The sequence below is a fragment of the Varanus komodoensis genome, unplaced genomic scaffold (assembly GCF_004798865.1).
Source record: "Varanus komodoensis strain SLA01 unplaced genomic scaffold, ASM479886v1 scaffold20_1, whole genome shotgun sequence".
NCBI classification, from domain to species: domain Eukaryota; kingdom Metazoa; phylum Chordata; class Lepidosauria; order Squamata; family Varanidae; genus Varanus; species Varanus komodoensis.
The window spans coordinates 726,740-751,913 of NW_025335587.1; the positions used below are offsets into that span (position 1 = coordinate 726,740).

A 25,174-nucleotide genomic window follows, 5' to 3' on the forward strand; every position below is an offset into this window, starting at 1 on the left:
TATGTATGCAGCACAGTTGGAGTAGATATTTCCCAAGGTAATTTTCTTAAAAATGTTGCCTAATCAAATTTATTTCAGTGCTTGGTAGACTCCAAACACATTACTCATTCAAAGTGTTTGCTTTCTCCCTCTCTGGCTGTAATATGCATGTGAAACACTGCAGAAGTATCAAGTGTGTATTTTTTTACCCAATCACTTTTTCTCATCATGGAAGAGAGAACCAATCATGCAAGATAGGCTTGTGTGATTTGTCCCAACATTATTATTATTATTATTATTATTATTATTATTATTATTATTAGCAGCAGCAGCAGCAGCAGCAGCAGCAGCAGCAGCAGCAGCAGCAGCAACGGTTTTTCTACACATGAAGGAGCCACTCATATAGTAGCATGGAAAGCAACTCTCACATGAGGTTATATTTCTGTGGATGGGACATGGTTGTGGTAATTTATGGGATCAGGCATGTGAATGAAAGAAAGGGTGGGGGACATGACATGCTTTCTCATTCACTTGCATCCACCCTTGGAGGTCCTGGATCCAAACACATCCCTGGGCAAGCTTCCGCTTTAATTATTACGTTGGAGTGAATGGAGCAGCCTGTACGAACAAGGATTTGGTGTGCATCCTGTGCTTGGACAAGCTCAATGCCTGCAATACCAGAACAAGGAAGGACAGCTGCTTTGTACAATTGCTCCAACAGCTTCATCATGTGGGATCAGCAAATCTTCCAGTTTTCTTGAAATTAAAGAGAGGATATTCATTCTTTAGTTATGCATAAGTGTAGTGTCATCTTTTGTGAAAAGAATTGGTGAAGGTTTTCCATGAACCATAAGCAATCATAAATCTCAGCGCTTAGGGTTAAGGACCTCACAAGGCATCAGCCTTGCAGGAACCAACAAAGGGATATCTTATGGACACATTTGCTTCTATCTAAATCCAAGAAAGTACTTTGGTACTATTTTTTTTCTCCTTCAGAAGACTCCATAGCTAACTTAAATTGTCTGGTTAATCTTAATCTATAGTAACTGACAGTGATTAAAAAGCAAACAAACAAACAAACCATGCCCAAACAAGTAAAAGTTTTGACACTGGGATTTCCCACAGCATGTGATGGAAATCAGAGGAACTTGACTTAGTTTTGCCTGACTTGCACACTTACTTTAATAGTCTTCTCCCAAGAATCCAGTTAATCTGCACAACCTCTCCTCTCCTCTCCGCACAATGTCATAATTGTGGTCACCATCTCCACTTTGACATTGTATTGTGGAGAATGAAAGGAAAGAACTCCTGGTGCTTTTAAGTCCCTCATTCCTCTGTCCACTTGTTTCAAAGATGTAAATATACAATATTTCATGTCACCATGAGATCATCTGCAGTGGTTTTCTTCCAGGTGTCTGAATGCCACTATCGGAGGTGAGGTTGGTGGATACTGGAGAGCAAAGGATTTCTAGGTGGTGGTGCCCAATGATGAAACTCCAATTCCAGGGAGATTCACCTACTGCCAACTTTGTTACTTGTGGCAAATAGGGCAGTACTATTTTATTTTCCCAGCTTGAAAAGGGTTTACATTCTGAACTTAAACTTGTCTTGGGGTATAAGCATATAAATCATTAGAGAGGAAAGCTCAACAATTTCCAGCATTCACCAGCCTTCATAGCATGCATATAGCTACAATCTTAATCCTGCTTCTGTAATACTATTCAGAAAACATAATCATGTCTTTCTGATTGATTTTGTTTTAAATCTTCTTGGTAACCCAGTTTGGAAACAATTTCAGCTGAAGGATGATATAACAATATAAATTAATATGTCTGCAACATTTTCTATCAATTTCAGTAGACCAAAAATGGTAAGCATCATAGATACAATCCAGCCAAAGTTAAATAATTTCAGGTACTTCATATTGAACTGAAAGTTACATACACAATGAAACATGTTTAAAATGGGTGATTCATATTCTATTTTTGACCTCTTTAGTATCCCAGATAGTTAATAAAAAGTTATATTATAGATGCAGGATGTGGCCATAAAATCTCAGAAGTTTTTAAAAAATCCTTATGATACTAAAAGTCTAAGAAAAAAATGAAAGACTCTTCCCATGCTCATGCTACACAGAAATTATTATTGAATTATTATGTGTTCGGGATGTTATTTGGCCACATGTACCATTTACATAAGACTCACTTCCTCTTTAAATACAAACTCAATTATACAAAGCCTTTTGTCCTAATGAGGGGGAATTATGTTCAAAGGCCTTCCAAGCACTTGCAATTAACTTTCATTTAGGTACACATTCCTCTCAAAGCTTTTCAGCCACTTACCAAGCCAAAACACACACAAAGCACCTCTAGAAAAACAAAGGCAATATCCTATTGTCTCCCAAGGAAACAAGAGACATGTGAGGGAAGGAAGGGTTTTCAAGGTGCAGTGAGGACAAAGAGAAAGGTTGGGAGAATCAGGGGGGAGGAGGCTGGCAGGGCAACATAAGCACTTAGATCACTGCTGCAGCTTGTACCCGTGCCAAATTTTAACGTGCTTGCACGTCTGTTGTACATGGCTCACCTTTTACACATGGTTCGCCCATTGCAGAACAGAACCTCCAGCCTCTGTGGCTAAAGCAAGAGCTGCGTTATACTTAGTTCGTATATTGAAATTTTATGTGGTGTCTTATTATCTGAATTTGTGTTTTTTAACTGTATGAATTATTGGGAACTATTGGTATTGGACAACAAAAATGAAATGAACTCGGTCAAAGAGTAAAATATGCCACCTTGACTAAGATGCGCAACAAATGTTGATTGCAAAAATTATTTGAACTTCTCCCGAATGGCGGATTTTCTGACTACCTGCTAAATCCGGTGTTAAAATCTAGCAGTCACATCTTTAAACAAAGGGTATTTGAGATAGGAGTGCAAACTGCTACAACTGTGCTTCCATCATCAAAAACATCAAAGTAGTTACCTAGCTTAAAAAAACAGTGTCAACATGAAATATTTGCCAATTTTTATGAAAATGGAATAACAGAAGGCATTCACACACTTAGAAATGGCTATTAGGATGAAATGGGGGAAATTTCAAGGCATCTCAGTAGAATATAGAGTCTATATTATAGACTGTGTATTTGTGGAAAACCAACCCTTGAGGACTTGATCATTACATACTTAAGTGTCATATATAGAGAGATATAAGAGAAGGATATTTAGATTCTCTTTTGAAGAAACTGAAATACAGGGAACCAAAGACATTGAATTATTTATTACAATCATCCAACCCATATGTGATACAGAGGGTTGTGGTATTTGCTGCTAAAGCTGCTAGATGAAGAGCAAAAGTTTTTAATTTTATCAGAGTGAAGTGCTATAAAGATTTCGGTATATGAAGGTAATGGGGCTGATCTGATAGGAAAAGTCTTATATGGTATATGCCATATCATTATTGCCTATCCACCATACTTTGATTCTATGTTTGTAAAATGTATATTTTATGGTCCTCTACTTTGTTATACATTGTATTTGCAATGATCGTTTGAATGAGCAACAAACTCAGCTATGTTCTTCTTCCCTATATCTGGGAAATAATATTAATTCACATGTTTTGTTTTATTAAAATGTCACAACACTCACTGTTGTTCTTGAAGCAGCAATAGACTAACATCACAGTTGCTGCTTTGGAAACTGTTTGTTCTCACATACTCCAAGATCTCTCTCTTTTTCGGAACTTCTCCTAGCTTGTCCTCCCTGCACCTTGGAAAACCTTCTAAGAGGGAGTCCCAAGGTCTTCTACCAATGACGACATCATATCTTAGAAGGGGTTTCCCCTAGTCTCTTCTGAGATAATTATGACTTAGACCCAGAGCCCTGCAAACACTTTCCCATCAAACCGACTGTCTTCCCTGGTGGTGCAAGTAGCAGAGGTTATAACCTTCTCCAGAGGTGATTGTTTTTCTTGCTGCAGGCAACCAAGGAAGTGGCTATTTACAAGTCTGTTTTACACCTTTGCTGTGAACCTAATAGAATAGTTCTAAAGATCCAAATACACTAGTGCAATTAAAGGCAAGAGGGACAAGGACATTGATTCTCATCACAGGATCCTGCTGGGAAGGGAATTTTTTTATGGAGAGCAAATTAAAATGAGATCGAATTAGTCTGCCATACTATATGCATTACAGGTGAAAAGGATAGAAGACTAGTTTTAAATGGCTCTGTAAATCTAAGTCCCCTGCATACAGCAGTTCAGCAATTTCTGCAACAACCTTGCTATGTGAGAACTATCACTCCCAGGTTGTTGTTTAGAAGGCTGAGAAAGAGTGGAATAGCAAAGATCATCTAGTTGTGTTTATGAATTGCTGTGAATCACCCAGAGAATTTTGGCTATTGGGTGGCATAGGCATGAAAATAATAATCATAATAGCCATATTGTGTCTATTCCATTCATTTGATTCCTTTCTAGCAGGTGTCTCCAATGTTTGGGAGCTCAAGGACACATGCAGCGTTTTGAAAGTGTGCCCTTGGCAGTGCCACGAATTGAATGCTGTAGGAGAGCAGGGCAGCAATCACAGAAATGATGGGAGCACTGAGTGTGTGTGCTCGCACATGTGCGCACGTGCACATTATTGTGCTTTCTCTGTGTGTATGGCACTCAGTCTGACTTCTCTCCCTTCTCTTCCTTATTTGAGTTAATGGACAGGTCAGCACATTGCCTTGAACAGGAAGAGGGAAAGACGCTCCCTGCCAAAATAGGCTAGTACGGACCCTTGAAAGGAATTGGCTGTCAGAGAAGCCTACTGCTCCGAGAGCCCTTGGTGGGTGACACATCACACCCTGTCCAGCTGGGGAGGAGGGGGGGTTGGCCAGAGAGTACCCCCAATACACACACACACAACTTCTAATGAACAGATGCATTGCTGCATTTATTTGCAAAGGGGAAATACAGCTTGGCAATGTGCCATATTGGAAAGTCCTGCTTTAAGATATTTGTGATCCATCCCAGGAGTGGTAGCTGAAGGGGTGGATACACATTCCTTAACAATGCTTCTGTTGGGCCTCTTGTAGATTATCCAGGGCTGACGGTGATATAGTTTCCATGTCTGCTGATGCCTTCCTCAACCTGGAGACTTTCAGAGGCATTTGAACCTCAGCTCTCAGAAATGCTATCTAGCAGGGCCATTAACTGGGAATTCTGGGTGTTGCAGTTCAAACGTGCCTGGAATGCTGGTTGGGGAAGGCTGCTATATTTTCAAGGAGCCTTGGGATCCTTAGTTACTGGAAGGAGACAGCCTTGATGTTTCTAGGTATGGGAAAGGTAGGAATTGGACAAAATCACCATGCTTTGAACTTTCCAATCAGCAGCATGATGTGGCATTAAATTGAGAAGTAGACCAGATTAGGAAACAATTATTTGGGGCCCAACTTGAATTAGATTCAAGTATATTTCAGTGGCCGTATTCTCAAACACTTGTACCCAGTGTTGAAGAAAGTGTTCACAAGCCGATTTTAAGTCTGAACTGAAAGGAAGTTAAGGAATGGACATGGTCACTGTGCCCCAGTAGATAAGAAGGGAGTTACAAAGACTGCTCCATGATAAGCATGACAGACAATCTACTGTAAATGTAAATATGCAACTATAAACAAGCTGTGTTTGTTCCAAGTAGAAATTCTTCGTGTTCCAACCCAGAAACCACACGTTTTGCAGTAGAAGTGAGCCATACCAGCAATTACTATAAACCAATCAGGATAAAGAAGGTGTGCTAAAAATGTATAAAGCAGTTTCAGCTGCAATTGTTCTTTGTTACTACTGCATAACTGTATTAATCTCTTGCATTCAGGCTAATAAAACTTCCTGTTAGTATTTTTGTGTGGCAAGTACTTTACTTTTGTAAGTACCCCCAGCTGGGATTGAGCTCAGCTCCCACAGTGCCAATATAGAGAAAGTCCATATTCTCTCCCCATGTTTTCAGAAACAGCCACAGTTGGTCAAAGTATGCATGGCAAAGAATAGCCAACCAACAAAATGTTCATTTTCCCCTATATCTAGAAAACTGTAGCTTCTGTTACACATTCATATTATTAACACTCATTTCATAGGTGGTTGCTGGACAGATTTCTAGTCCCTGTATCCTGATTCCTACATATTCCTACATCTTTGTAAATCACTTTGCTCCTTCTATGTATGCTTCCAGCAAAGAATCCTCATTGGGAAGAAAAAAACAACACGAACCAACAGTTAGGCTGGGCCTTTTATTTCTATCAGCCTCCTTTAAGGTAGGCACCTGTGCATCAATACATTTAATGTATTTTGTATTTGATGTTGTAAGCATCCCCGAGGCCTTGGCAAGGGGCGGCATAGAAATGTTTTAATAAATAAATAAATAAATCATAGAAACAGAGGAAATACATTAAATAGGGTTAAAGATGAGATTGATTTGCATGGGATGTGGCTATGCTTATTTAAATGTAGAGATGCAAGGTTAGAAATAACAGCTATCCTTTAAATAGAAATGCAATACATACAATCATATTTGGGAGGATAGTAAGCAGGTGACCTGCTTGCCATCTCGGTTTGCTGCAGAGGTGGCAATTTTAACTGCAGACGGACAAGCCAAGGCCCTCTCTGCACATCTTCCTTATGGATCATTACTCTGAATTGGACTTAGACATCCCTTCACATACAGAACTGCCCTCTGCAAAGTAAGACACGTGGCAACCCTGTGAAATGGGAGTGATGAATTTTTCTGAAAATATAGCTATAGAAGAAACAGCAAGTGAATAATGAAGGACAGGGCTAACATAGCTATGGACTTATTTTATAGTAATGCGGTGCAGAAATTATGTCCTGTGCAAAAGTAAGCAAATATACCACTTCCAGTATTTACTTAGCTAGTGATGTCCAAAAATGCATTTTTTTTGTTTGCTTTCTGTATTCATCATGAATCATACAGCTGGTTATATAGGCTGGTCAGTCCAGCAAAGGGAATCCCATACTATGATATAGCTGGGCCCAAAGACATTATGAAAGTTGCTGTGAGTTCTCTGGGGTATTAAATTGGTTCTGGGTTCTGGGCTGATTTAGAAGGACACAGGAACATGAGCTAGCAAACATCGGGGTAAGTGGGAACAAGTTGTGGATCTCATAAATGCCCCCTCATGTTTCCCATCATAATTCAGAGGTGTTCTAACAGGGGATTGAAGAATGAAGCAAGCCTAGCAGGACCTTTCGAGGGGGTTTGGAGGAGTGGTTAGGGAAGTCATACCTATTTATTTATTTATTTATTTATTTATTTATTCATTCATTTATTTAAAACATTTGAATGCTGCCCAACTGTGCCACAGCACCTCTGGATGACTCACTTTCATGAGGGCTGCAGAGGTTGAAGTTGAAGCTTCAGTTTCAGTTCCCCTCCTTCAGTTCCCCACCTACCTACTGAAGCAAAGGGACCTTGGGAACCGAAGGACTACGCTTTAAGTAAGCCGCCAAATTTTTTGGCAATGGCCCTCAGTGTTGAAGTTACACCTATCTGCATCTTCCCTGTAGCTGCAGATGATGCGAGGATGATGTACCTGTGAAGTGTCATGATTGAAGATGACAGCGTTGAGATCTCCACAGTTGTAGTGCTTGATCAGGTCTTCGGTGGTATAAGGAGCCTGTAAACTGCCAGCTCGAAGACTTTCATGTTGTAGCAGAGTTTGGTTCAGCGCAAACAGCACCTGCGTACAAGTTGGAAATAAATGCAGGTTATTTAGGGAAGAATAGTTAAGTCAGGAATAAGTCTATGTGTGTCCAGATGAAGCACAGGGACTCTGCAAAGTGGGTCCCAAAACATTCAGAAGAGGAAAGCTTCATCCATTCCCTAAGGATTTCTTTGTACTAGTTAAGAGTGTGACTAGCTATGTTCTCATAGCCATACTTTCTTACTTTCTTCTCACTCAAAGAAATCGATGTCGTCCAACTCCCAGCTCAAAGCCTGATCTTTTAGAACAGGGCACAGAAATTTCCAGCCCAGGGGCCAGATTGCTTGCTTCCACTTCAGAAAAGCAACTGCCAAATTTCAGTGACAGGGAGTGCCAAAAGCAAATGGGCAAAACCAAAAGCAAAAAGGTATAGTGCAAGTTAGCAGAAGCACTGCACTCTTTTAGCTTAAAACTTACGGCCAGCAACTAAGCTTCAGGAAGGAAGCTTTCAGCCTTTTGGCATGCCAGAAAAATACAAAATGGTCAGTATCTGGGGAAAAGGGGAAGGAGACCCAGACTGCTGAAAGGCTGGATTTGGTGCATGGATCTCAGTTTCTGCAACCAAATTTTAGAATAAAATTTGTTTTCGAACTACCAGCTCTGCCATTGATCCGGTTTAGCAGATGGCTTCTCGTTGGTAACACTGGCTTGTGGTTCCAATGCCAGCGGACCAGTCTATCCACTTTGGGTGTCACTCTGAACTGAAGGAGCTAGTTAGGGCTCAGCAACATGTATAGCTCTTTAGAAGTTCAGACTGAAATGGCAAGTGGATGCATCTTTCCAATGACATTGGGAACATCAGCCTCCACTGCCTGTGGAGTCGAGACTTTTCTTAGTTCTGAGACTTTATTCTTCTGTTGCAAGGAGCATCAAGCAGAAACGCGTTTGCTCCTTGCAACAGGCAGCTGAACCACTCTCTTGGTGCCATGAAAGCTTCCACTTAGCTATTGCTGATTCTATTACTCTCATTATTACTTTTCTCCCCCTCCTGGATGCACAGCTTAAAGTGGGGAGGGGGTTTGACAATGTTGTGGAAGCTGAGAACAATGGCTCCAGGAGGCCAGACTGTCTCACCAGGCTGGTCTCCTAGAAGGGTCACCCAAGGGTCCCAGATCAAATCAAGCCAGAACTTTTCCTGGAAACAAAAAACTGAGGCTAAAGTACTTTGAGGACAACATGAGGATGCAAGAGTCATTGGAGAAGTCAAACATGCTAGGGGAAGACAGATGCAGATGAAGGGGACATCTCAAATGGATCCATTCCATAAAAGAAGTCATAGCCTTGAATTTTCAAGAGCTGAGCAGTGCTATCAAGTTCAGGAGATTTTGGAGAAATTCATTCATAGGGTCACCATTAAGTTAAAAACAATTTGGCAGCACATATCAACATCATCATAATAATAATTACTATTATTATTGCATTATATCCCACATTTTTCCTCTTGCAAGTAAACCAAAGCAGCTTACATGGTCCTTCCCCACTTCCATATCATTTAACAACCCTGTTTGGTAGACTTGGCTAAGCATCAGTGACTGGCCTGAAGTCTCCCACAGGGCTTGATGGTTGGCTCGAGGCTAGAACCTAGTTCTCCCAGGATCCAGTCAGAAACTCTGACTGATACAGCACACTATGTCTCTGCTGTATAGCTGAGCAGGTTAAAAGCTACTCCACTTAGGAGCAAAAGTTTATTCGGTTCCCTAAGGAGTGGTTTGGAGCTACAACAGTTTTCTGAGGTTTTGCTTCTAGTTATGAGAACAGTTATTTGGCTTCAGGAAAGCTATTAGTTTAGATTCTTTGTCAGACCTTACTGTTTTCCTTACTGTTTGGATTTAATTTCATGTTGACCCCAATCATTATCATATGATATAATGACAAATGTATTTTCTAAGTAAATTGTGTTGTGTGCAATTCACTGTTGAAAGCAGATATGGTGAAGGTATGAGGATTAATGGATCTCTCTGTGCTTAAAAGGTATGCAGCTCTTTACAGTGAAAGACTGGGAACAGTTTCATGAAGCCACAGTCTCCTTCCCTTCCCTTCCCTTTCCATGCTATTGTGATAGAGTTTTCCAGTCTCTCTCAACTTCAGCCACAGTGCACAGCACCACACAACATTTCCCACTCATATGTGTGGGGACTGCATTGACAAGAGACATCCTTTCTCTGAATATCCAACTTTAACCAACACTCAAGATAATTCCCAAGAAACCAGACCAACCCTTTTAATTTGTATTTAATTTGAGGTACATTTCTAAAGGTGTATGATAATTTGAAAGGATTATGACACACAACTCTGCCATCTTTTCAAAAAGCAGTAAGCAATACTGCTTTTCTAAGCAGTACTTTCAATACAATGTATTAATTGGTAGATGTTTGTCCAATTTATGTTGAACCACAAACAGAAATAAAGTATCTTCAAACAGAAATAAAAAGCTGATTGCAAAGGGAGAGGGTTTCTGGTGCTTTCTGAATTCCTGGAAGACCAAAGGCTTATCACAGGCCCAACAGTAGGGACACATGGGTAGGTTGCCACAAGCTGAGGACCATGAAGAGGCTTTTCGCATCCTAGTAGGTCAGCCACCATGTATCCCATACTACTTGGAGTAGTCCCTTGATTTATTTCATTACAAACACATTTACACCACCTTTCTGGAACCAAATAAGGCATTCTACAAAAATTCTGAAAACCCAAATCTTAAATTTGACATGTTTAAAATGATCCTAAAAACCAGAACAACAATTTAAGATGCCCAGAAAAAAAAAAAGATGTGTCTGAACATCTTGCCTGAACACAGGAGGAGTGGAGAACGGCCACAATTCTGGAGGGTGTGTCCCCCAGAATTTCGGAGCAAAACTGGAGAAAGCCCTTTCTCACACACTTGACAGGAGGCTTCTGTAACTAAGCATGTGCATGTGAGTCAAGTGATTCACAAACACATATGCACACTCCTTCTAGAACAGACCTTTCCAAGATGATGCCCTCCAGATGTTTTGGACTTCAAATCCCAGAATTCCTGACCATTGGCCATGTTGGCTAGGGCTGAAGGGAGATGAGTTCCAAAACATCCAGAAGGCACCAACTTGGGAAAGCCAATTTTAGTACATAGCCTTAAATAGTAGGTTACAATGTCAGGAAAGTTGCTGCTCTAAAATGTAAGCCTTTTTAGAACTCTCTTTTCCCAATCAAACTTTTTCTGAGCTTTTATTTTTATTACTCCAATATTGAGAATCCACAGGAAATCCTTGGATGAACTATTTCCTCCCCAACCTACAAACCTCAAAAGGTAAGAAATCCTTTAAACCAATGCTTTTTGCAGACTGTTTAAATTAGAGAGATGCTAATCTCACATTTTATGGGTCATGGAAGATGTTGAAGCCTAGGCTTAGACATGTGGGAAAAGTTTTGGACTTCTTAGTAGGACAATTTGCAGAGAGGCTAGTATGGAATAATGTATTTAGCTTCACTGACCTTCCAGCAGTAGCAAATTCAAGCTGTATTTTCTTGAGCTGACTTTGACTATAGCTAGAGTTTTTGCTGCATGCCTGTTTGCTTTTATGTTTCTAGCCAACATTCATTACACTTTACTAAAAATACACTGTTCTTCAGCATTTACCCATTTTCTTGTTAGAAAGCTTGCATATATGCACATGAAACTGAGAAATTTCAAGTAGGGGAGACATCTAGGAAAACAAAAATTTGGAATTCGGAAAGGAAAGGATGTATTGGAAGTTAAAAATAACATCCAGTTACTTCAATTAAAAGTATGGGTGTCAGAAACAGAGACAAATATCTCATTCTCCTTATACTTTCCTAGCAAGAAAGCATTACTGTAGCCTTTAGCAAAAACACTTCATGGGTTTGAGCTGACAATTTTGATGGTGTGGATAATGATGGAGATATACTTACTAAAAATCTCAAGGCAGAGCAGTAGGAAGATCTTTCCTTGCCAGAAGCCTAAGCGTGCTGCTGTTGCTACTTAGGTGAAACACATGGACAGTAACTGGCACCTTCTCAGTTCTCACCCTGATGTCTCACTTTCTGAGCTGGCACCTTTCCTTATAAAGTGAGTTACCGGAGTACAATCTGAGAATGTTTTTATTATTCCTTGGTAAGAAGGAGCTCTGGACAAAAGCAGAAGTTTTTAAGGTATACGGGGCAGGGGTGAGTATAAAAGAAGCATGACAAGCTCCATCTAGTCATGAAGACAGAAAACAAATATCCTAAATCTGTCCTTGGGTCAACCAAATATCAAATAGGCGGCAGTTATGTGTTTGTGTAAATTCAATCATTTCATTACCGTCCTGAGTGCAGCTAGTTTGCCGCTTTCTCCCTCACCATCCTTAGCTTGCTGTATGCTATGACAGGAGGTTGACAAGCTGTGAAAGCCACCTCGATGAGGTCAGTGTCAAGGAAACAAACTCAGCAAAACAGGTCCAGGGGGAGCCACTTAAAAAGACTCCCCCAGTGTCTATGAGAAAGCCTGTCTGAATCTGACATCCTACAATGAGGAAAGAGTTTAGTTTCTTTAAAGGGACAGTTAAGGAAGCAAAACCATGAAATCATCTGCTAGAATTTCTGTTTGCAAAATCATGCCCCCTGTTAAAGTTCCTCATAAAAGCCTTTTGCCTAGTTGGTTCCATATGTTCTCAAAACCTCATCATTATTGCTGCTGAAAGGCAGGAGTAGTTAATAGGCTGTGGTTTGGCAGTGACCCGGGGAGACCTTAAGACCTTGATTTTTCCCTTTCAAATTGCTAATTAACCAGTTTAATAAAATGGTTTGAATCTGACCAAAGAACTCAGCTTAACCACTATGCATCCTACAGCGCCACTGGTTATGAAGCTTGCAATTAGATGTTTGTGCCGACAACATGCAGCCATGAGATTTTAGCTGATTTACTGAACACTGAATTTGAACAAGCAGAACGTTTCATGAAACACAAAATACAAACCCGGAATTTCACATAGATTTCCTTCTTCCCAAGCAGAACACTGACCTTTATCCAAAGTTCAGTGCTCATTGACCAATAAAGAGTGCAGTGAATATAGAAACAGTTTGACAAGTTGCACTGCTTAATTATGCAACATCTTCCTGGATCAAAAGGAACATTTTGCATATTGATGTTGTATTTCGGTACAGCCTAGCATATATAAGAGCTCTTCTCAGTAACAGCAGGTTCAAGAAAGTCTGATCTATCAACCTCAGAGTGACATGGTCTTCATTGCAAACTACCGCCTTCTTTTGAACACACGGTGCAATAGCTCAACTTTGTGTCTCCCCAGGCCTGATAGCCCCATAGTACTATCATCCATCTGAGTGAATGTTGTGCTTGTATTAAGGTAGGTCACTCACTTCAATCCAGCTCAAATCTCTTTGTGATTCACATTCACAACAATTTCAAAGATTTGCGCTTTCAGACTCACAGCATCATTCCTTGTTAAGTCTGCAGATATTTTCCTGAACTTGCATCACTCTCAGCTAGACTCCGTGTCAAACTCTGAGTGTTAAAGTTCTCTGTGTGTTCCCCAATGGTCTCGAACAGTCAAAGGACCCTGTAAACTCTTGTAGGAATGTAATAAACACAGATTCCTGCACTTCAGGATCTTTCCTAGCAGACTCCCATTCTCTGACATGTGTCCCCTTCCTCATGTCTAAGGCTTCTAGTAACTTCGCAATATCTGATGGAAAATTCTATCAGATAAGATTCCTTTGAGTAGTCCGAGGCTCAGCTAAGCTAGGGCGCAATATCTTCTTCAGGCCAGGTGAGTTCTCTTTTGGGACTCTATCACTATGACTGCAAGCCACTTCTCCTAGTATCTACCATCAATCATCTTCCCCTATACCCCATGACTTCACAGAGCAAGCTTAATGTGTCTATTCAGAAGTAAGTTTCTCTGTGACTACGGAGGTTTAGTCCCTGGAAAGTGTGTTTAGAACTACATACTTAAAACCACTAAAGACCAGTTGCATCTTCCCCACTTGGGGAAAATGGCAGCTTCTGGGAAGTAATTTTTGCCATACTGCAGGGTAAGAAGAAAGTCTTACGTTCCCTTCCCTTCCCTATAGACCCAATCCCATTCAAGGTCCCCACAGTAATTATGTTTAAAGTAAAAGAGAAATGTTAAATATATTCGCACATTTAACTTATCTAGCCCTAATTCCTTAACACCAACACATTTGCACACTGGCATTAAGGAATTACAAACTTTTTCAAGCAAAGTACTTGGAATGTACTTGAAGCAAGAGTTCATTGACTAATGTCAAACAGTGCCATACAACTGAAAAAAGAGGAGTTGGGGTTGTAAACCCAGATCGCTTATTATTTCTGATGTTCTCCTGGCAAGATCAGATGTACAGAATGGCTAACCAACCTTTTTCACCACTGAGGAAACTTCTTTTGAGAAGGAAAAGCACAGACGTTCCTCATTTCTGTGCATTCCAGAGCCCTGACAGAAAAATTATGTCAAGAAGTCCTAAAAGGGACTCAAACATCCCCCTGATAGTAAGACTGTGAACTCTTACTCAGACTTCCTTGTTTCTATTAGTCAAATTGGTATGAAATTCTAAGGAGCTTGAAGAAATACTTTTGAGGTTAAACAACAGGGTTCTCTGACCACAAAACAATTACTAATTTGTAGGCAACAACAAAAAACAACTTTATGACAAACATGTTTTCCTCATTGATTTATCCTGTGCTGTGTTTGCATAAGCCAACTTCTGCTACAGTTAACCAAGAGGAAACAACAATGGTTTAAAAGGTTTAGTTATAGAATCAAACTTAGTGCTCTTTAATGATGCCCTGTAGCTTATTTCTATACATGCTATTTGGAAATTATGTCCACTGAGTTAATCCCACATAAGGATGCATGTGATTGCACCCTTAGGCAACCTTGGATATATGTCGCAAGTTACCACTTCTTATTATAAAGTGATCCCTTGGAAATACCTCAAAGTAATCCTACTGTTTTCAGTGGAATAATTGTGGAAGGGACTAAGTACTGTGACAGTAGACCTGAAGACTGTAAACTCAATTTGATAGACTAAAATTCCCCCGTCTGATTTCCCCAACCCTCCAAGATATTTTTAGCTATCATTCCCTTCAGCCTAGCCAGCATGGAGGATGACAGCTATAGCCCAAAACATCTGAATGGCACCAGGGTGAAGAAGGCTAATGAAGACAGACTGAAGTTTCAGTAGCAAAATGGCTCAGTATGAATTGGCACAAAGGAATGGTTTAATAATGGTTTAGGCCAATTCACATGGAGTACAGTTTCAGAACATCAAATCACAGGATTTGTTGTTGTTGTTAGTCGCAAAGTCATGCCCGACCCATCACGACCCATGGACAACATTCCTTCAGGCAATCCTGTCCTCCACCATCCCTTGGAGTCCACCCAAACGCCCACCCACTGCCTTAGTGACTCCATCAAGCCACTTCATCCTCTGCCATCCCCTTTTCCTTTGCCTTCAATCATTTCCAGTATCAGGTTCTTCTCCAGGGAGTCCTTCCTTCTCATTAGGTGGCCGAAGTATTTGAGTTTCATCTTCAGTATCTGGAGCATACTGCTTTAGACTGCTTCTAAAGAGCAGTCAGGGTTGATCTCCTCTAAGACTGACTGGTGTCCTTGCAGTCCAAAGGATTCTCAGGAGTCTTCTCCAGCACCACAATTCAAAGGCCTCAAATTACAAGACTTAAACTACTTAGGACAAATTGGATATTTTTGGTTGGAAAGTTTCCTTTCCTTCAAATGAAGGAAACTTTGACAAAGAATTTGACCTTACACTTTATCCACTCTGAGCAATGTGGACACTGTATCTCATGGTTAAATGTAAGTTGTGAATGCTAATCTGCAGTGTCCACACAGGAGAAGAACTCTCAACAGAAGAGTTAAAATGAGCAGTTCTCCTATATCACTGGAGTTTTAAATATTTATGTGAAGATAATTGTATCTGTCCAGAGTAAACACAGAAATTTATTGGTGAAAATGACTTTGTTTTTCATCCACTTTTTCTGCTATTGTGCTTAACGTCAACCTTCTCTATCAACTAATACTGAGCCTTTATAAACCCTTTCTTTTAATTTATCCAAGCACTAAACAAAATCATACATACGTCATCACAGCATCTTTGAAAGGTCCTTATCCTCTTATTCTAGATGGAGTTCCTAGGCTAAGAAATAGCAGCTTGTATATAATCATCCAGCAAGTTCATGGCTGAGAAGGAATTTGTAATGGGATCTTTGCATCTCATAAGAATGGATGTTAACACTTTCTTGCAAAACAGGTGAAGTAGAAGGAATATTCTGGTAATATTATTCTATATTTAATCAGGGGCAACACACACAAACTTAACAATATTTTTACTACCATCTCCTTGAAATGCTAGGGAAATTGAATACAGCTGAACAATCTCTGTTAGTGCCTGATAAGTATCCAGTTGAAGAGTTCAGTGGATCACATCCAACTTTTTCTTGACTCATTAAAAAACAAAACTATTAATCAAAGTCTTTAAGTAGCTTGACCTCTCAAGTGCATAAACTATATTCTGCAGAACAAATTGGATATAAAGTATGTGTGATGTTGTAAGTCCGCTGTGTTCACTCCTGATTTTGTTCAAGCTTTGTTTCAACTGATTTCCAACCTTTTGCTGTTCTTCAACAATTAGATGAGTGTGAGTCTTCCATTTAGCCAAGTCTCCAAGCTATGGATACTGTTGTGGAGACTAAACACCTATTGTATCTGTTTAGTAGAAGAGTGATCCCTTATACTCTCTTGTTAAAAAAAGTGTACTCCTCCTCATCAAATTACTCCTTCACCAAGCAAAACTGGTCCAACAAAGTTAACCTCATTACTAAATGTGTATTTCTTAATTTTCATGGCAAGATTGCCTAGACCAAAACATTTCAAAGTAATGTAACATACCTTTATGGAGAAACAACCCAGTGCATCACCTTACAAAATGGACTGGAGAAATATATTCATACATTAATGCTGAATAAACTCAAATCTAAATCTCAATCATATGTTCAAATACATTATCCTAGTTGTTTACTGGAGCAGAGTAAAAGTCTTTACCTACTAAGTCCCTGAAGAAACAATAACACTTTGCTTTTTCAAAATGGCCAGGGGAAGAGAGGGGCATTCATTTAGACAATCCTATGCTTGGAGAAACAACTGCTATTTATAAAGATGGCTTGGGCATTACAAGAAAAACTGATAACTAGAAATGTCAATTTCAGCTTTTAGTTTCATTAAAGTTACTGCATAATGGCTCACTAAATCAACAGTAAACTCCTGTTTAACAATGGCTTAAAACAATCTATATTTGCTAAAGCCACATGAAATTATTTATGCTACTGATTTAAATTCCTTTTATGTGTGACCAGATTTTGCAAATTCCCCAAATTATTAAAAAATACACAAACACAGCTTTCAGTCAAGTCATATTGTATTGTACCCATTTTGGCGTTTATCCCAGGAGAAAAGAAAGTGTTCTTGAAAGTAAATGAGATGATGATGCTTGACAAGTCAGATGTGATATTATCAAGATTCATTCAAAGGCAGTTTACCTACACAGAGATATCTAAATATGGCCCGCCTGCCCTTCCTTCCTTCCTTCCTTCCTTCCTTCCTTCCTTCCTTCCTTCCTTCCTTCCATGGTATTTTCTTCTTGTAAATGGACACATGACAAAGTTGATGTCTTAATATAACCCCAATGAAATAAATAGAAATTGCAGCTTTAGAAGATGCCAAAAATGGCAAGTAGCATAGAAGAATGCTGGATTTTACACAAATGTGCTCTGTGTGTGTTTAATGTTTTGCATGTTTTACACGCCTACTGTTGTAATATGGTAAGATTAATGGGAGCAACAGAAGGAAGGAGAATATAATCAATGTGGTACATGGAAATCTTTCTGCATCTGCACATACCCTTCTGAAAGCTCAAAGAAAATTAGATATTGAAGCATTTGGAAGGTTCAGGTAACTCAGCTTAACCTAGCTGAAGCAAATTATAAACAGTGCTTCTGAGCATGGATGAATTGCACTCCCCTCAGTACCTGTAGCCCACCCACAGATGGATTAAAGAATAAGACTTCCTTTCAGGTCAGAGATTGTGGCTATGACTTGTGGCATTCCTCTTTTCCAAAGAGGATTGTCACCTGCAATTTGTGGAAACACCCCCCGAGAGAAGAAAGTGGTAGGAAGGATTGTGCATATACATCAACATCAAAAAGAACAACAATCACAGTGTTTAATCATATCCCTTCTTTTCTTGATATATTCTTTCACTGCCTTTCAACATTATACTGTACTTGAGCTATCATCCGCTTTTATCAATACCCAGTTGACTCATATAAGCAGAGCAGATTTCAGCTGAAAACCCCAAGAGACAAACCAATTAGTCAGTTAAGCCTCTTGTTGAAATGTCCGTCACCAAGAAGCCTTCCTTGGCAGTTTGCCTGGGAACAAGAAGAGCCATGCCAATGATCAGGGTCTTCCTTCATCTTAATGCACACACTGCCATGTTGTAAAAGAGCGCTGTCAAAGAATTCATTTTGAATGTATTTTCAAGCCCCCAAAACCTTATTTGGGGAAGCTGCTGACAGCAAAAGTTGTTACCCCGGTTTATTCAGCTCCTTTGTCACAAATGTAAAAGAAGAAATATGGGGATATCATCCTCTCAGAATAAATGCAGCTGGGATTCAGTAATGGATGAGTTGCACACTAAAAGGGTACACTAAAGAAGAAAAAGAATGACTGAAACACATTGGGAGGTTCTCCTGCAGATGTCCCACTGAAGGAAAGGGTTCTGCACAGGCCTTTCCTGCGTACAGAGCAGAGGAACTTCTGAGTGGCTGGAACCTCCATCCTCCCTGTACGAGCTACTTTTCTGCTGAGCTGGTACAAATCAGAGTAAGTGTCATAAAGAACTATGGCCTAGAAGCTTCCCACCCCACAAGATGATTTCTGGTTGGTCCAATTTCACCTCCTGAGATGAGTGTTTGCTGCATGGGATCTTTCCTCCTAATAATTAACGGAGCCAAAGTCCAAGATCCAATGAAGACTTTGTTGCTTCTTGGGCCATCTCACCCATACTATTCTGAAGCACTGCTCTTTTTTTCAGTACATTATAGGATAGCTTTGGTGCCCTCCAGATGTTTCAGGCATCCACCCCAGTCAGGGGAGGGGGCACCAAGTTCTGGCAGGCAGCTGCAGGTTGTATCTCTAAAAGGATGTTGAAATAGACACTCGTAAGTGGTACAAAATGACATATCACTGAGGCCATCTTGAGTACTGAAGGGTCCGTGTAGAAGTATAAAAGACCCAGGAGTGGCCTGTGAGTTTGACTGCTTCAGAATTAAAAGCATCCTTATGTTCCTGCAAGCCCTGACTATCTTTCTTCCCCACTATTGGGCATGATCTCCCCAATAGTTGTGGAATTGGGATGAGGGTATGCTAAGCAAGTATGTTACTGATATCTACGAATGCTAGTTTTGTAATTTAACAAGGACTGTGGTGTCAAGAAGTATTTTCTTCATGTGAGAAGTATTTGCAGTTGCTCAAACGCCAATAGAGTTTTAAACTTTGTGCATCGCAACAATCCTTGGCCTAGTAAAAACTACTGATAGGTTGTTCCAGGGGCTAATGCAGTGGAAAAATTTCTACCAAGAAGGAGTGATTCCCTGGATCAGCTACCTGCCTGTCATGTCACTGCACACATCCTTGGATACTAGGTGATATAATATCCCATGATAAATAGGAGATTATGTCCCATATGGACTGAAACAACAGTTCCACTAATAGATCTGATAATCTGGTTTTCAAACACTTTAAGGGGATGCAGTTTCAGGTTTCAGTAAAAGATTTTTAAATAACAGGCCAATATTCTTTGAAAGAATTAAAGGCCTTTTCTTGGATAGATGCAAGCTTAAATTGCCAACAAACACACATTTTAAAAGCAGTTGTTATGGTTACATCATTATACCTCAGAATACTCAGAGCTATAGCTGCTTCTGAGGAGTAATCACATATGATGTGAAACATACATCTTGCATGATTCCCCATGCCCTTGCACATGCACCCTGGAAGGACTACGGAGCTGTTCTTCTCGGGCTGCTTGTTACATATTCTTGAAAATACATGCAGCTTCACTGCAATGCATATTAAACTAGGGAAAGAAAAGGAGTGTTCTAATCCTCTGCGTAGCCTAGCTACATGGTCAATTCTATATGGCACAGATGTTTTTCTTATCCCTGCATTAGATAAGAAAATGTTTCCTACAGACCTGCAGTGATCAAGGCCGGAATCTGTCCTAATGCTTCCTATGGGGGAAGTACAAAGTTAATCCATCTCCGTGTGGAAGGAAACACAAGGTCTGAATAAGTGCAAAGAGAAAGAAGGGAAGCCACTTGATGCTGTTATTCTTCCTGGAACAGGTACAGACTGTAAATGCAAAACTCCATAGGATTTATTTTCCTATGTAAATATTTCTTCATATGGCATTGGCAGCACATATTTATGAGCCTTTGAAATGTGTTAGTAAATCTAAAGGGCTCAGTGCCTAGCGGTGAACCACATAGCCTTGAGGACAAACAGTGTTGAACTGTGTGGGGTGGAGTAAGTAAATTCTTTCTGTTCAATAGTAAAATCACTAACTCCTATTAAGGATGGAGTTTTCATAAATCCGGTTAGGGGTTTCCAGGGGCCAGCAAGGAACTCCAAATAACTTTTCCCTGCTGCCTGAGACAATTTTACCTTCCTTTCCTGTGCTTCACTTTCTACAGTCATGATAAACACATCTGTCCTCATTAGAGCAAATGGTGAGCCTTGGAATACATGTGGACACCACCTGCAGAGAGGGGTGAGGGTCAGATGGATAGAAAGCTGCCCCACTGGAAGGTTTTCAGAATTTTGGTCAACTGTCCACCAGATTCTAGATTCTGAATCTGTGCATTCAGAAATAGCTGCTCAAATTGCTGCAGCTGGCCAAAGAGGTCAAGACTGTGCAACTCTGCCCCTAATACCTCTTTGCATGTTTTATTCTATGGAGGGACTCTATTCACCACATGAAATGGAACCCATCATCCCCATAGCACAGGCAGGTGGACTATTTGGCAGCAGTGCTCTCCCCTGCTCATTGACATCTTAGGAGATGGGGGTCAGCAGATGCTTACTGTGCTCGGGGACAGTGTTAAGGTAGGCATGGTTGAACAGGTGTCCAGGGCCCAGCAGGGGCCCACTAAAAAGTGCCCCCTTGACTTTCCCTTCCACTTCATGATTGCAACCTGTTCACCCACATCATGAACTGGCTCATACAAAGGTGGTGGTGGAAGGAAGGAGGTGTCACTCTTCTCATTATTCTGCCTGTCCACCATGCAAGTGATTGCAATGAGGAGGAAGAGGATGAGGAGCAATCACAGGGGTGACTGTGTGGGTGAGAAGATGGACTTGCTGAGTGAGGTGGTGTCAGGCCCAAGAGCCCCAAGAGACCTGGAGCTGGCACTCAGTCTGCTCCTTATTGGTTATCTATGTTTAACTCCGTGAATCATAAGTTCTGTAGGTGTGATCCATTGCAAATTAAACCTTTGGATCAAGAGAAAATCTCTTATGAGCAAGAAAGGATGGCTTTAGAGAGAAAAGTTTAGAGAGAAAAGCCTGTCAAAAAAATCACAAAAGAGAGATTGCACAGCCTCTGTAACAGCAATCAGCCATGGAAATCTAGAAATGTCTGTTATCAAACTCTGGGATAGTTAACAGGGACAGTCATAATTCAAACAAAACCCGGCAAGATGCAAAGCATGTACTCTTCCTCAGAGGCGTCTAGTCTTCCCATCAGGTAAAATTACACCATTGCATTTTCTAATAGAATCCTTTAGGGAATGCATTGTAAAGCATCTGTTAGATCTGCAAAGCTGTGATGAAAGCATCTCTCCCTTGGAGTTCATATGTCTTTTCTTCTCAAAACATAAAAACGGCCTAAGAGCTTCCTTCCCTCCCTGTAGCCCAAGCTGATGAGTAACTGCTCTGGACAGAGAGGAAGCTCTTCAGTTCTCTGCAAAACAATTGCAGTTCTCAGCATTCTCAGTAGATCCCTCAAAGAATGTGATTTCAGTCCCAAGAAGCATGATAACAGGAAGATAAAATCTCCATGCAGCCAAACTAATCCCATGAAACTGGGAAATTAAGGAAATTAATTAACATAGGAAGAGCTCTGCTGGATCTGTCAAAGGATCTATCTAATTAGCATAGTCTTCACACAATGGTCAGCCAAGGGAGCTCCAGAAAGAGGGAATGAATGCAGCAGCCTCTCCTCCCCAAATTCCTCAGTAACAAATATACCTAGGTACTTGGCTTCTATACAATACCAATCAGGACTAGTAGCCATTGGTACCCTTCTCCTCCATGAATCTGCCCAATCCTTGTTCAAGCCACTCAAATTGGAGACCATTGATGCATCTCAAGGAAAGTTCACTGCACACTGTGTGAAGGAGTATTTCTTTTTTATCTATCCTGAATCTCCCACAAACTAGCCCCAATGGACAATACAGGGTTCTAGTATTATGCGAAGGGGAGAAAAATGTCCACTTTCTCTGTCCGCATTGTCTACACCATGAATAATTCTGTATGCCTCCCTCATTTCTCATTTTCTAAGGTTAAACAATCTCATCTACTGGAATCCTTCCTTATATAGAAGTTGCTCCAAAATCTTCATCATTTTAATTATCCCTTTCTGCAATTTTTCCTGCTCTGCAATACCCTTTCAATGTGCACTGACCAGAACTATGTTCAGTATTCTGAGTGCAACTGCAGCATATATTTATATGAGGTCAGTATGAAATGGGTAGTGTTATTGTCAGTTCCTTTCCCAGTTATGCCCAACATGGAGTTTGCCTTTATTTCATTGAGCTGACATTTTCATCTAGCTATCCACCCCAATCATAAAATCTCCATCTTTGTCAGTCACAACTAGCTCAGGTCCTATCAGCTTATACTTGGGGCCAGAACTTTTCCCCTTGCAGTGTGTATCGCACATCACACTTGACTAAACATGCATTAGCCTACTAGAACCCTACTAGTGTTAAGATTGAATTACAAAATGGAATTAAGATTGCCAGGAGAAATATCAACAACCTCAGATATGCAGAAAGTGAAGAGGAACTAAAGAGCCTCTTGATGCGGGTGAAGGAGGAGAGCGCAAAAGTTGGCTTGAAACTCAACATTAATAAAACTAAGATCATGGCATCCGCTCCTATCATTTCCTGGCAAATAGATGGGGAAGAAATGGAGGCAGTGACAAATTTTATTTTCCTGGGCTCCAAGATCACCGCAGATGGGGACTGCAGCCAAGAAATTAAAAGATACTTGGCTACTGGGGAGGAAAGCTATGGCAAATCTAGACAGCATACTAAAAAGCAGAGACATCACCCTGCCAACAAAAGTGTGTATAGTCAAGGCTATGTTTTTCCCAGTTGTGAAATTTGGACCATAAGGAAGACTGAGTGACAAAGAATTGAGGCCTTTGAATTGTGGTGCTGGAGGAGACTCCTGCAAGTCCCTTGGACTGCAAGATCAAACCAGTCAGTATCAGAGGAGATCAACCCTGACTGCTCTTTAGAAGGCCAGATACTGAAGATGAAACTCAAATACTTTGGCCACCTAATGAGAAGGAAGGACTCTCTGGAGAAGAGCCTAATGCTGGGCACAATAGAGGGCAAAAGAAGAAGGGGACGGCAGAGGATGAGGTGGCTAGATGGAGTCACTGAAGCAGTTGGTGTGAGCTTAAGTGGACTCTGGGGGATGATGGAGGACAGGAAGGCCTGGAGGAATGTTGTCCATGGTGTCGTGATGGGTCAGACACAACCGCAACTAGCAAGCAAGCAAGTGTTAGGGTATCACTGTAACAGTCCTAACTCTTTCATCCATAAGAGTGCAAACTAGATTTCATGTCAATTGTACAATCTTAATTTATTCAATTTTAAATAGCGATGGGGCATGGGTGGATCAGAACTTCAATGCATACGGATAAATAAAAGTTTGCTGTTGTTTTAAAATGTAGATACATTGATTGCAATCATGCAGCTAACATGCAGCATTGTTTGCCACATGATATCTATGGTGATAAAGCTCTAACTTCCCAAACTTTACTGCATTTGATTGGAAATCCCAATGAAATACATGGATTGCAGTATGCCTTGATGATTAGGTATAAACTAGAAATGTCTAGACTTACTGGAGCAAGCTGTATAAGCTCCAGTGAGGCAGTGTAAAGTAGCAGGACTGTGTCCTGCCCTATCCAAAATATTTGTGAAGGAAAAATATCCTGCATCCTTACTCACTAGTATACATACTCTTATTTATGGCAAATTCATTTCTTTAAAGCATAAAACAGGTGCTGGATCTAAACCTGACACCTAAAGTTTCAGGGGACTGACAGTTAAGTCAGCCCTTGGTTGGTGCAACATCTCAAGTTCCTTGTGTCAATATGCTGTGGAAACCTGGATGTTCACGTTCTTTTTTGTTTTTATTTTTGCCATCCATGCTTCTGATACTCTCCAAACCCATTGCGTTGAATTTTGACCTCTTGGCACTTTCAGGTCTAAGATCCTAGCCTTCCTTGACTGGAAATATTTTGCTGCATCCCTTTCTGAGATGTTCCAAGAATATTTAGCTTGTTAAACGGAACCTGTTTCTCTTATCCTCTGTTCTGCCATTCTTGAAAATGGATCCTACAAAAACTCTCCCTTGTTCTAAATGTTGATGGTGGTGCAGTTAGGGAGGGACCAGAAGGGGGCCAGATTACTGCCACAAATTATATAAGTGGCAATTTATAAGAGCAGCGGAAGCAAACTCCATATATATGTATGTACAGAGTCAGAGAGAGAGTGCGCCAGAGTGGTGCTATGGGTTAAGTGGGTTTAAAATACAAAACTGCACATGTTCAGATAATGTTTTAAATCAGGAGAGCAGGTTGTTGTTGTTCTAATATATAACGATTGCAGAAGCAGTTGTAAAGCATGGAATAACAGTTGGGGTACAGGGAAAAGAAATGTTAGTTGTGTGCTTCACAACTGAAAGAAACATGTGAGTATTAATAGGGTATAAAGTGGTTAAGTGCAGGATCAAAATTTAGGCAACTGAACCACTGAATGTCACAGCTTAACGATGGCAGCTGAGCAATGGCATACCAGATCTACTTGGTTGAGGAAAAACTCAAACACTTAGCCCTGTGTGAAGTGCCTTCTTTCCATACAATCACTGCTACCTTCTTGTCATACAATCAATGTCTGTGCTGGATGTATTCTGTGATAAGTGTAAATAATCTCAGTATTCACTTGGCAACCTAGCCTATCTTTTGTCTTTCTATTCCCTTCACCACCACCTCATTTCTAAAGTAAAATGCATTCTCAGTGTCTACACTGAAAAGACCGTTCTCTGTCTTCTCTGATT

The 25,174-nt window shown here is 40.4% G+C and overlaps 1 protein-coding gene across 1 annotated transcript in view; it reads right to left on the minus strand.

The window, feature by feature from the left end:
• The window catches only part of TRABD2B (TraB domain containing 2B), a 305,155-nt gene that overhangs the window by 107,491 nt on the left and 172,490 nt on the right, over positions 1-25,174 (minus strand). Inside the window, 1 exon segment of the mRNA XM_044430334.1 lies at positions 7,557-7,703. Coding sequence (XP_044286269.1) covers positions 7,557-7,703 — 147 coding nt within the window.